At 40.5% G+C, this 12,850-nt stretch overlaps 1 protein-coding gene across 1 annotated transcript; it reads right to left on the bottom strand.

Moving 5' to 3' along the window:
* Positions 1–8,083: 8,083 nt before the first annotated feature.
* On the bottom strand, positions 8,084–12,355 carry LOC125059771. Its single transcript, XM_047664319.1, has 2 exons — positions 12,058–12,355; positions 8,084–11,758 (listed from the first exon to the last, which is right to left on the bottom strand). Exon 2 carries the CDS (start codon positions 11,726–11,728, stop codon positions 8,084–8,086), a length of 3,645 nt encoding a protein of 1,214 aa, XP_047520275.1. The 5' UTR covers positions 11,729–11,758; positions 12,058–12,355.
* Between the last annotated feature and the right edge of the window lie 495 nt (positions 12,356–12,850).

Consider the following 12,850-nt stretch of genomic DNA (forward strand, 5'->3'; position numbering starts at 1 on the left):
AAAGTTGTGGTAGCTGCGGAGATGGTGAGGATTTCCGTGGTTGCTCTTTATGCACCGGTTTCCTGGAACACTCTTGGATCAGGGTTCTCAACTCAGCCATTTCTTTTTTAAGTGCTTCCACCTGTCCACGAAGCCTCTCATTTTCGTTTCGGAGCGCCCTCGTCTCCTCACTGACTGTACGGTCAGCTAGCTCTTCGGCGTCTCTGCGGATTGAGGTTACCGCCTGTTTAAGCGCTGACACAAAGGTGCCCTTTAGCTTGCTCGAATTTCGGGCGACTTTATCCACGGCGGCGAGGCTGGCCTCAATCCTCACCTTAGGGTCAGCGAGCCGTTCCGTTTGCGCTGCGCTACTTATTTTTGTTGGGGGACTGGGGGTCGCCTCTAGCAATTCCGCTTCAGTCCTCTTCTCCCGTTCTACTTGCTGGAGTTTAGTTAAGACAGCCCGGGACTTTCTCGTCGAGTGAGGGGTTCCAGTGTCGCTAGAACTACATTCCACCTTCCTTCTTTTCCGACGAAAAAATCTCGCCGGTCGTCCTAGTACATGTGGTGAGTTGATGGAGGCATACGATGCGTCAGCGCTGAGCATCTCACAACTAGTCGTCTCCAGACTGGCCTCCATCATTTGTCGTCCAATATTTGTTTCGATATCAGTAATAGCCTCAACTTCACGGTCTACTATGCTCTTATTTGGACTCGATGAGGGCAGTGGAGTTCGCACCAAGACCACTCTACACTCTTTGAGAGGGACAGGCGTAATCCGATTGGACATCTCGCTCTCGTCCGTTGCATTCTCCTTCACATGTCCATATTCTACTCCTCTCTCCTCCTTCTCTTTCTCATGAGTTTCCCCCCCCCCAGAGTACGGTGGGGCTTAGCCATGGCATCACCATGGGTGGGATTTAACCCACCTGGGGTGGTTAAACGTGTATTAAAACTCATGCTTGCTTTTATTTAAACAGGGGTTGCTCCCCTGTGGCCATCTTTAAGACCCATGTACCACAGCGCTTGGCAGCGCTTGGCATTGACCTGCCCACCAACGACCTGAATTTCTCATAAAGAGGGGATAAGGTGTCCGACGCCACGCTCATCAGCGCCGAACGTTAGGGGATTTTTGTATCAAGGTTTCCTTCCTCTTATTGCCCAATAAGGCCTCTCCTCTAATCGAACACAAACAATCACTAGCTTAACAATGGTCAAGCGTCCTCCACCATACGCTGACTATATCGTCAATGGATGCTGGTTTGCCCCCCAGAAAACAGAACAAACATACAATAATTTCCGGTTCCGCCGGCCTTCCACCGTGCCAAAGCACTGCGGCCAAGAAGACAATCCTTCTTCTTATTGCCCAATAAGGCCTCTCCTCAAATCGAACACAAACAATCACTAACTAAACAATGGTCAAGCGTCCTCCACCATGCGCTGACTATATCGCCATAGAATACTGGTTTGCCACCGAGAAAACAGAACATACATACAATAATTGCCGGTTCTGCCGGCCACGTCTTCTATATCCCACGGGAACACCGACCTCGTGGCACGTGGTTTTTGGGTTTTTTCTTAATAACTTTTTTGTTTATTATCCGAAAAATCTGGTTGACCCCTCAAAAGGTGCAGCTTTTCGAGTTCTGTCTAAAGAATATTTTATATTTTAATATTTAATATAGGGGTCACCGCTTTTGTTTTTGAGTAATCCTCTTTTTTGTTATTTTTTAATAGGTTATTTTTGATTTTCGGTTCTAAAGTGCCAAGACGCGTTTTGTGGTATATTGCACTTGTGGGGGACGGCTCTAATTTGCCAACTAGTGGTCACGCCCCTTTTGTGTTTTTTGTAATTTTCTTTCAAACCTTTTGGCGGAAAACCGTCAGAGACGTCAAAAGATGAAGCTCGTTAAGACGCATCTAATGATGCGAAGAATTGGTAGGGTTACCGATATAGATCGCGCGCCGCACTCACTTTTATCACTATTTTTCCTAAGTTTTTTAGTTTTTTGAACTTTTCACTCACGTATGTACTTACTGAGTTTAGCGAAGTGGTTCTGTGTGCTTTACAGATTTTTGCTGCAAAGCCTCGTTGGATCGTGTCCAACCTTTTCCTTATATACAGCTTGCTTACGGATGGAGACCAGGCGCTGGCTGCATAAAGGATTATTGGTTCTACTACCGCTGTATAGATTGTACGGATTATTTCTGGATTTAAACCCCAGCTTACTTTCGCTGTTTTAGCTATCTGTTTGTACAGGTTTATCGCCTTTTTGGCTACCGCTGCCGTATGATCGTTAAAAGTCAGTTTATTATCTATAATAAGTCCTAGTATTTTAATACTTTTTGATGTTTCTATGTCTACGCCAGCCATGGTAAGTCTCGGAATATCATATTTTGTCCGATTTGTTATTACCATGGACTTGGTTTTGTTTGGTGCGAATTTAAGTTTATTGCGCTGTCCCCACCTTTGGATATGTGTCAGTACTTGATTTGCGCTTAATTCTGTTTCCAGTGCGCTATCGTTTGTGTAGACCAACACAATATCATCTGCAAAGGCTTGGACGTAGACATTCTGAGATTCTAGGTCTTTAAGCAGCGGGTCTACCAGTAGATTCCAAAATGTCGGTCCGCTTATGGAGCCTTGTACACACCCTTTACTCGTGGTTTTTTCCCAAGCTCCGTTCCTCCATATATTACTCAGATTTTTCGGTCCTTTAGGTAGCTATCGATAATCCTCCCGACACCGAGGGGGCAGTCCTCTTCGGTAGTCGCTAGTCTAGTTTTAATTGCCGGTCACCAAGCGTTGTCGAAAGCCACCTCGATATCGAGAGACACTACCGTTACCACCCTTTTTGCCCTCAGGCCTTCCCTAATATGCTTTGTCAGAGTGTATAGCGCGTCCTCCGTGCCCTTCTGTGGGACGAAGCCGTATTGTCTCTCCGACATTCTTGGTATTAAATGCCAGTTCAGCCATGATCTTCCCCAATACTGACAGCAGCCCAATTGGGCGATATGCCTTTTGTTGGTCGTATGCTTCCCTGTCTGGTTTCCGTAATATGATAACCGTGGCCTTTTTCCATTGGATAGGGTAGTATATAGTAGTAGGTAGATAGTATCCGAGTTTTAGGCATTTATTTGCTAGCGCTAAGTAGATGGAAGGGTTTACTGAAATTGCTTGTTCGCATATATCTGCCGTGAGCCCATCTTCGCCGGGTGCCTTTTTCGGGTTGAAGCTGGCAACACTTTCAGTTAGTTCCATATAGGTAAAAGGCGGATCATAGTTATCATTATGCACTGTACCGTTTAACCTTTCGGCTCGGCTCCTTATCTCTGATTGTTCCCTGCTTTCTCCCACTGCCGTGTCCTCTGGGAAAAGGGTCTCCGCCAGGTACTGCGCTGACTCTTCAGGCGTCAGAGTCCTTCCATCTTTTCTCAGCATCTCGTCCTTCTTCCTTTGGTTGGTTCTTTTTATCACTCTGTATATGCCATCCCAAAGGCTCTCTCGGTCTTGCTTGCTGCAAAAGGACTTCCAGCTGTCTGTCATTTCTTTCTCAATTTCTTCTTTATAGTTCTGTTTCGCTTTCGTATTCGTATTCTCCTCTTTTTCTTGGCGACATCTTTCTTCATCTGATAGAGCGTTTCGGACCACAATGGGGGGGAGGTGAGTATTTTGCGTTTTTTAATTTTATGGTATGTGTGTTGCATGTCTCTGTGATAATGTTTGTGTAGTGTGTGAGTTTGTTTTCTAAATCTTGTGTTGAGTGTATACTGTTTATGTGTTCTATTGAGAGATTGCGTTCGGAGAGCAACTGGCGGTGATGTCAACACAACTAGAGTATCTTGTGTTTCCTCTGATGGTGTCAAAAGTGTATTCCCCGCCCTGGTTCACGATTTCCATACTCACACTGTCCAGAGTCGCTTCTACCTCCTCACCTCTGTCGTTTGTGGTGCTGCTGCCCCACCATGGGCTGCTGGCGTTGACGTCTCCTCCTATTATTATTTTCTCGCGGAGTGTTTTGATTGCTTTCTCTATTTCTTGCAGAAACGGTCGTATCGGTTTTGGCTTGGGTTCAATGTAGAAGGATACCAGGTGTATCACGCCTTTGGCTGTTTTAAGACCGATAGGTACCACGTTTCTAGTTGTAAGTTCAGGGTATTGCAGGACTTCGATTGTATCATCTAGTACTGCAATAGCCGCTTTGTTGGTGCCTCCTACCGTGTCTATATTTTGATACACACTGGTACCCCTGTACTCCCTCATCTTGCCTTCTGACTCGACATACGGCTCCTGGATTAGGGCCACCGCTATTCGCCGCTTTTGCGCCTCCATGATCAATTCGTCAGTGGCGATTTTTGCTCTTTGCAGATTGGCTTGTATCACCTTAATTGATTTTTGCACAACTCTGGCGTTAGCAATACGCCATTCGGCTTCTGGATTTTCTGTCCATCTTTTTTCTTATGGGGCAATCTGGGTCATTTGGGTTGTGTGAGGTTTGGGTCACATTCGCCTTTTTGCAATTCACGCATGACGAGGGAGCTCCATCTTTGTGGTCTGGGCAATCAATTTTTAAATGTGCTCCTCCTCAGTGGTAGCAGGTTGTCTCCGTTTCTTTGCAGTGCTTCCGGCCGTGACTATAACCAAGGCATTTGGAGCACTGTATTAGCGGCGATTGGTCAAACACGGCTATGCGTTGAAAGTCTATGTGGACTTTGCCTGCTGCTGTTAACTCCCTCCATATGTGCGGGGACACCTGCAGTATTATGTGGTCTGTAAGTGGGTTTCTCGTTTTCCTCCTGTATTTTACCTCCACTTTTATTACTTCTGTTGTCACGTTTCGAAAGAGTTGCTTGTTTTGATTTAACAACGCGCTCACCACTTCTTCGTCGGTGTGTGTGCTTATCACGCCTCTAAGGGCGACTAGTGGGTCTTTTGTTCTGGCTTCTTCCACTGTTAGTTTTTGGTCGTCCCTGAGGCGGTCTCTAATTTCACCTATTCTTGTCGCACCCTATGACAACCCTCTGGTCCTTGACTTTCCGGATTCTATCGACTTGGTGGCGATTTTGCTTCGAATTCGCTCCAAATTTCTCCGCTGGTTTCTGGGCCAGAGGATTTTACTATGATGGAGTGCATCTCTTGTGTTTTATGTGTAGTGGCTCTTGCGTTTTTAGGATTGAGATTCTCCTTCGTCGCTGCCGCGTACGTCCTCAGTTTTGTTTCCAAGCCTGCCTTTCAGTGTCTTTCTTTTCTTTTTCTTCTAACTTTTTCGTGATTTCAGTCAGGAGAACTTCATCTTTGTTTTTGGCGTGCTCCTCCATCTCTCTTCTACACTTCTCCAGTTTTTTGTTTCCACTTCTAACTTTTTGATTTGTTGTAAGTTTTATTAATTTGTAATTCTTCTTTCCTGAGTTCAGCTTCAGTTTCTTTTACGAGTTCGTATAGTTTTTTGACTGCTTCCGTGATCGCTGTTTTTATTTCTCCCTTTATGTTTCTTGACATACTCAGGTGTTTGCTTATGCTCTGTCTTTGCGCCAATGCTTCCGTGGTGCGACTCTTATATTCTTTGCCTTTTTCTCTTTCTTCCTCTTCCGTGATTGTTCCCTCCCTCTGGTCTATACTCTTCCTAACTTTGCTTTCTCTCGGTGCTTGTTTTCCTCTCGCCACATTGGAAGTCGTCGTGGAGTGTCGTGGAGGTGCGAGGTTTTGTAGGTGTTGTTAATGCAAACATTTTTATGTTATTTGTTGGGTTTTGGATTAGAGGTGAGTTCCAGGTATGTGGTGTATATTTAGGTAGGCTATTATATGTTTCCAGATAAATGTAGACTTATCCTTTTAAAATAGTAAGATCGCCTATATGGCGGTTATCTTATATGCAGTGATGTTAAAACAATTGATAATTGTATATTTGTTACTTATTTTGCCCAATAAGGCTTTAAGTCCGGTATATTTACAATAACAATGTTTTAACGGTAATTATGGTTATGGTTGGATAGGTCTTAATTTAGGCTTGTTTACTGTGTATACGTATATTGACGTATACACGTAATCCGTTATTTTTGCGCTATCTCTAACGGTTTTGGAGATATTTTCAGTTAAAGGATATTCCAAATTTTTACAACTTTTTAGGGATGAGGGGGTAAAAACTTTTGAGTGTTCGGTAGGGGTGGGGCACAAGTGGGGTTTTTTTTCGTATATTATTATAATATACGAGGGTGGGGTCAGAATTGGGCTCACCGTTCCCGAGATATTAACGTTTTTCTCCGGGTTTCTTCCCGACGACTTTTCTCCGCCTCTACTGGATTGATTTCGATTTTCTAAACGGCGCCTTGAAGGACTCGGTAGGAGCTTTCTGAGGATATCTTCGCGCGTCTTCTATATCCCACGGGAACACCGACCTCGTGGCACGTGGTTTTTGGTTTTTTTCTTAATAACTAGTTCTATCTTAAGAATATTTTTAATATAGGGGTCACCGCTTTAGTTTTTTAGTAATCATTTTTTTTGTTATTTTTTAATAGGTTATTTTTGATTTTCGGTTCTAAAATTTTTTCCTCGGTGTTTATAATTGCGATATACCGTTTTCTTCGCCGTGCCAAGACGCGTTTTGTGGTAGATTGCACTTGTGGGGGTCGGCTCTAATTCGCCAACTTGTGGTCACGCCCCTTTTTTGTTTTATTAAATTTTCTTCCAAACCTTTTGGCGGAAAAATCCAAGTGAGACGTAAAAAGATGCAGCTTGTTGAGACGATGTTACTGCAGGATAGTATGAAAGTTAAACTAATATATTTTCTTTGAAAAAAGGATTATAAATCAAAAAAGATGTTTCTTTGTACAGAGGTGTAATTGGAATGAATTTGTAATACTACAAGCTAAAGCACGCCCTTGTTCTGTTTGTAGCAGTTAAGACAATTGTAGTAGTTGCTACTCAATAGTATTCAGGCGCTATGCACCAACATGCCCCCAGGCGTTGAAGGCTTGGCTTCAACCAATCCACTCGGCAATGGACAAATTTTCGAAAATGATCGTCTCACATTTCCAGTAGACGTTCTAATCTCTGCGACACGAACAACATCATCTGCACCAGGAAAGAGCGCCACGATGCGACCCAGCTTCCATTTCATAGGTGGCAGATTTTCCTCCTTTAGCAAAACAAGTGAGTCAATTTGCAAAGGGTTTACTTGGGTTTGCCATTTTGTCCGTTTTTGGAGTTCTGAGATATACTCCTTGCTCCATCGTGTCCAGAAATGTTGACGAAGCTGTTCAATTCTTCGAAATCTTGAAAGATGAGTATAATTGTGGTCTACATAACTTTCAGTTGGAATAGCTGTGAGTGGACGTCCGATCAAAAAATGTCCAGGGGTCAGTGGGGTCAGATCTTCAGGGTGCGTTGATAAGGGAGTGAGTGGTCGTGAATTTAAAATAGCTTCTATTTGCGTTAAAACTGTATACAATTCTTCAAAAGTTAATTTAGAGTTCCCTAATACTCTTAATAAATGGTATTTCGTAGATTTAACTGCTGCCTCCCAAATCCCACCAAAATGTGGTGAATACGCAGGTATGAAATGAAAGTTTATGCCATCATTGATGAGATCAGTGGCAAGAGAGTCAGAGTTACGCATTAAGAAATTAGCTAAATCTTTACAAGCCCCAACAAATGTAGTACCATTATCTGAATATAATAAGTGCAATGGTTTACCCCGACGAGCAATGAATCGACGAAAAGTAGAAATAAAACTGTTACTTGTCAAATCACCCACTAATTCCAGATGTAATGCTTTAGTCGTAAAACATACAAATATAACTATATAAACTTTGACAACACGGGAGCCTCGACCTTGACGACTAACAGAAGCAATAGGACCTGCATAGTCCACGCCAACAGACTCAAAAGGATAGTTACCGGGAGTTACTCGACGCTGGGGTAAATTACCCATAATAGGAGCTTCAATCTTTCCTTTCATGCGTGTACACCTGATACATCGTCTATAAGTAGTCTTTGCTAAATTTCTACCACCGATAGGCCAATAAACTTCTCTTATTGAAGATAACAATAACTGTGGCCCAGCATGCATAACTTTCAAATGTTCATGTTGAAATATTAATTGTGTTAATCGATGTGTGGACATAATAGTAAAGGATGTTTTTTATCATATGAAAATTGTGAATTACTAATACGACCGCCAATACGCATTAAATTATTTTGATCTAAAAATACATTAAATTTTAACAAAGCACTTTTAACTGGTAATTCTTTCTTTTGTAAAAGAATATCATATTCTGGAAAAGATTCTCTCTGAGCAGAACGAATAATAACGTTAAGTGAATTACTTAATTCTGTTTCAGTAAGGTAATTAGTTACAGCACGTCGACCCTTACACGATTCAATAAACCTAAGTAGATAAGCTATAGCACGTCGTAGTCTGTTAAAATTTGAAAAGCGTTCAAATTGAATGAATTCTATTGGATGAGCAATGTTAAGTAAACATACCTCATTACGCATTTCTGGCAACGGTTCACATTGTACTAAAATGGAAGGCCAATCAGTATAAGACTTCTGTAAAAAGTTTGGTCCTGACCACCATATGTTTAGTGATTCAATATCATCGACTTTAACTCCTCGAGAAACATAATCAGCTGGGTTTTGAGCGGTAGGAACATGACGCCATTCACAATCACCGGTTATTTCTAAAATGTCTCCGACGCGATTCCTTACAAACGTATTTAATTTACTTGGCAACATCTTAAGCCAACCTAATACAATGGAAGAGTCAGTCCAGAAAAATGTATTCGTAACTTTAATTCTTAACGAACTACAAACCTTTTTATATAGTTTTGCAGCCACTTGAGCTCCGCAAAGCTCGAGCCGTGGTATTGTAGTTGGTTTAATCGGTGCTACTCTACTCTTAGCTGTTAATAAACGTACTAATACATTACCGTTACGATCACTACTACGTATGTATAAACAGGCACCGTATGCTCTTTCAGAAGCGTCCGAAAACACATGAATTTCTAATTGTTCATACGAGTTAATCATTACATGACGTGATACCCGTAAATTATTTAACACATTTAAATTTTTAGTAGCATCCATCCAGAGTGCCTGGATGTGCGAAGGAAGAGGTTCGTCCCATGATAGACTCTGCAACCATAAACTTTGTAATATAATCTTAAATTTAATGACAACAGGAGAGAGAAGACCTAAAGGATCAAATATTTGTGAGATCACTGAAAGCAAGGTACGTTTTGTGTTAGCCGCAGTAGAGAACCCAATTGGGAAATAAAGATCATCACAAACAGGTAGCCAACCTAAACCTAAGGTCTTACTTGGCTCATTCCCCCCAACATTAAGATTATGCGAGGCTTCTGTTGCAGACTCTGAAATTAATTGAGGCTCATTAGACTTCCACTTTCGTAGGAATAAACCAGCTGAGCCTAGTGTGGTTATTACTTTTTCACGAATATTCCTCACTACATTCAGATCATCCCCCCCACTCAACAAATCATCGACGAGAAAATCATGGAGAATGACTTCTGCTATCTGGTGGTCTTGACATTCGAGTCCCAATTGTTTCAGACATCTTGTAGCGAGAAATGGTGCACTCGCGGTACCATATGTTACAGTATTTAATTGGAAAGCTCTAAGGGATTGAGATGGGTTGTCACGCCATAATATATGCTGCAGGTATCTATCATCAGGATGAACAAGTATTTTTCGGTACATTTTCTCTACGTCAGCGACGATAACATACTTATGTTGTCTAAACCTCAAAAGAATGGACACAAGATCGTCCTGAACCGTTGGACCTACCATCTGAATACTGTTAAGGCTTAAATTATTTGACGTAGAATTAATATCATCATCAATTAGATTTTTACTAACAAAATTGCACTGAATACGATTAGGTGGACAAGTTGAAAATAAAACCGTATCACAAACTGGACCAGAAACTATCCAACCTAACCTTGTTTCACAAAGAGTAGGTTTGTTATCACCTAACTCAATTCTTTGGTTTCCTACTATATTCCAAAAGACATCAGCGCCTAATATAAGGTCGATGGACGCGGGTTTATAAAAATGAGGATCCGCTAAACAAATATTCGTAGGAATATTTAAATTTAAGATATTAACTGTACTGTTTGGTACACTATCAGTTAACGATGGTAAAATAAAACAATTAATGTTACACGTAAATGAGTCATCCAATGACTTAAAACGCAGATTACACATTTTATCGATTTGGGTAATTGCATTATTAATACCCTGAACGGATTGACTTATTTTATTATACGACAGATTTAACTGTTGAAACATCCTGTACGATAAAAGGCTAGATGTGCTACCAGAATCTAATACAACACGAACAACGTGTTCGCGATTGTTTGAATCGTATAACTTGACTAGCGCAGTGGATAATAAAACCAAATTTCCGCGGCGACAATTATTGTCTTGACCGGCAGAAGAAACGCTGGTTGATAATGTCAAGTTATTCGGATTACTGATGGCGGGAGTAGTATTAGAACCAATACCCTCACCACGCACTAACAGCTTCTGCTTATCTGCAACGTGAACTAAAACTGAATGTTTTTTCTTACATATTTTGCAACCTGATTTTTTGCAATTATTTGAGAAGTGAGATTTAGAGAAACAATTAAAACAAACCTTAAATGTTGGCAATAATTGAAGACGCTCTTCGTTATTTAAGGCTAAAAACTGAGAACACATATTCAGTTTATGCTCGCCATCACATTTAGGACAAATCTCTTTAATGTTAATATTATTAGTCTGTAACGTCATAATTTTGTGACTGGGTTTAATTTTTGAATTTGTGTTGTGTTCAACTGAATCTAATAAAGTAATGCGAACACGTAAGAAATCTAATAAGTGTAAAAGTTCAATACGTGTGTCGGTGGGTAGCCGGCCTTTATATTCCTCCCATTCTCGGAATGATTTTGTGTCTAACTTTTGACTTATTAGGTAAACTAATAAAGTATCCCAATGTTTAGTGGATTCGCCCAATGTATCTAAGGCCCTTAGATTTTTATTTAATTGGTCAACGATACCCTTTAAATTACATGCTGTCTCCCGTGTGACAGTTTCAATTTTAAATAGTGCAGCAACATGATGTTGGATTAATAAGTTTTTATTATCGAATCTGTCACACAGTAATGTCCAAGCTACGCTATAATTCTTTCCTGAGAGCTCAACGGAAGATACTACCAAAGCAGCGCTGCCCTCTAGAGACGACTTCAAATAATGGAATTTGTTAATATCGTCTAGGTCGTTGTTGGTGTGAATTAGGCTCATAAACGTATCCCTAAAACCGATCCACTCGTTAAATAAACCGTTAAATTTCGGTATTTGGATCGTGGGCAATTTGACAGGATTCAGTTTAACACTATGTATGACACTACCTTCGCCATCAGATGGAAGAGGAATGTGAGATTTTTTATAATTTGAAAGAATTTTCTGAGCATTACTTAATGCCTTATAATATCTATTTTCAAATTCCTCACGCTCCCCAAACACCTGACTCTCATCATCCTGTAAACATTCCAATCGTGTTTGCACCTCATCGAACTTATTATACAATGCATCAAACCTCTTAATGCGCAACTCCAACTCCTCATAATCCCTTTCATCGGGAGGTGATGGCGATTCAAATGAAGATAAAAACCCGTTGAAAATGGTAACTTGACCCTTATAGCTGCTGCGCTTTTTAATAAGTTCAGCTACTTCGGTTTTTTCAGACATGTTTGCAGAGCCAGCAGTTAAATCCTGGAACTATCGTCAATATTCTAAGGTATATAATTAAAAAAAAAACTTACACACACAATCAACCAATATAAAACAGAATTAAATTATCTACTTCAAAAACACTAAAAGAAATATATATTTTGAACATAAGTAGTAGGTAGCAGTATTCAAAACGTGGTATGTAAAATAGTACGTAACACCTACAATTTTATTAAAAATAATAATATCCAACTACGTATATAATAATTAACACAAATCACTTTTATACATAACAATAATTAAATCAGGTTTTTAAATCATTTAAATAACATAAGAAAAAACTATACCGACTCACGACACACTCCTGTACAAATCCTTTTTTCTTCTCGATAACCTCCACTGACCTTGATTGAAGTAATTAATTAATTATTTATTTCAATTATTATCCGTGCTCAAAGGACCAATGTTACTGCAGGATAGTATGAAAGTTAAACTAATATATTTTCTTTGAAAAAAGGATTATAAATCAAAAAAGATGTTTCTTTGTACAGAGGTGTAATTGGAATGAATTTGTAATACTACAAGCTAAAGCACGCCCTTGTTCTGTTTGTAGCAGTTAAGACAATTGTAGTAGTTGCTACTCAATAGTATTCAGGCGCTATGCACCAACACATCTAATGATGCGATTATAGGGTTACCGATCTAGATCGCGCACCGCACTCACTGTTTTTTGCACTTTTCTCCACTGTTTTTAAACTTTTCAAGATGTATATATATATATATATATATCTGATATCGTCGTCGCGAGATGATATATAACACTATTGAATTCGCGATAGAAATACTATTTATCGGATTTTTTTGGAAGCGGAGCTAGCTGTTTCGTGACCGTTCACGTCCGCGGCTTAACTGCGACTGGTTAGGTTAGGTTAGGTTAAGTTTTAAATTTATTCTCGGCCTTTGGTAGGGTTGTACGCTATCGGGCGAGTGCTTAAACCGTACATAGTGGACACGGTTGAGTTTCTATAGTGTGCAGAGGGCACCTAACTATAGAGATTCCTGTGTAGGTTTAGAACGTAGCAATACGCTCTAGGCCGAGCATGGCAATTACAAGTGGTTAAGTAATTCAACATTCCTTTT

The sequence above is a fragment of the Pieris napi genome, chromosome 20 (assembly GCF_905475465.1).
Source record: "Pieris napi chromosome 20, ilPieNapi1.2, whole genome shotgun sequence".
In the NCBI taxonomy this organism is placed as follows: Eukaryota; Metazoa; Arthropoda; class Insecta; order Lepidoptera; family Pieridae; genus Pieris; species Pieris napi.

Bases quoted from the DNA above. Each gene is read 5' to 3' on its own strand.
- LOC125059771 (XM_047664319.1), bottom strand. From the start codon at position 11,728: ATGTCTGAAAAAACCGAAGTAGCTGAACTTATTAAAAAGCGCAGCAGC.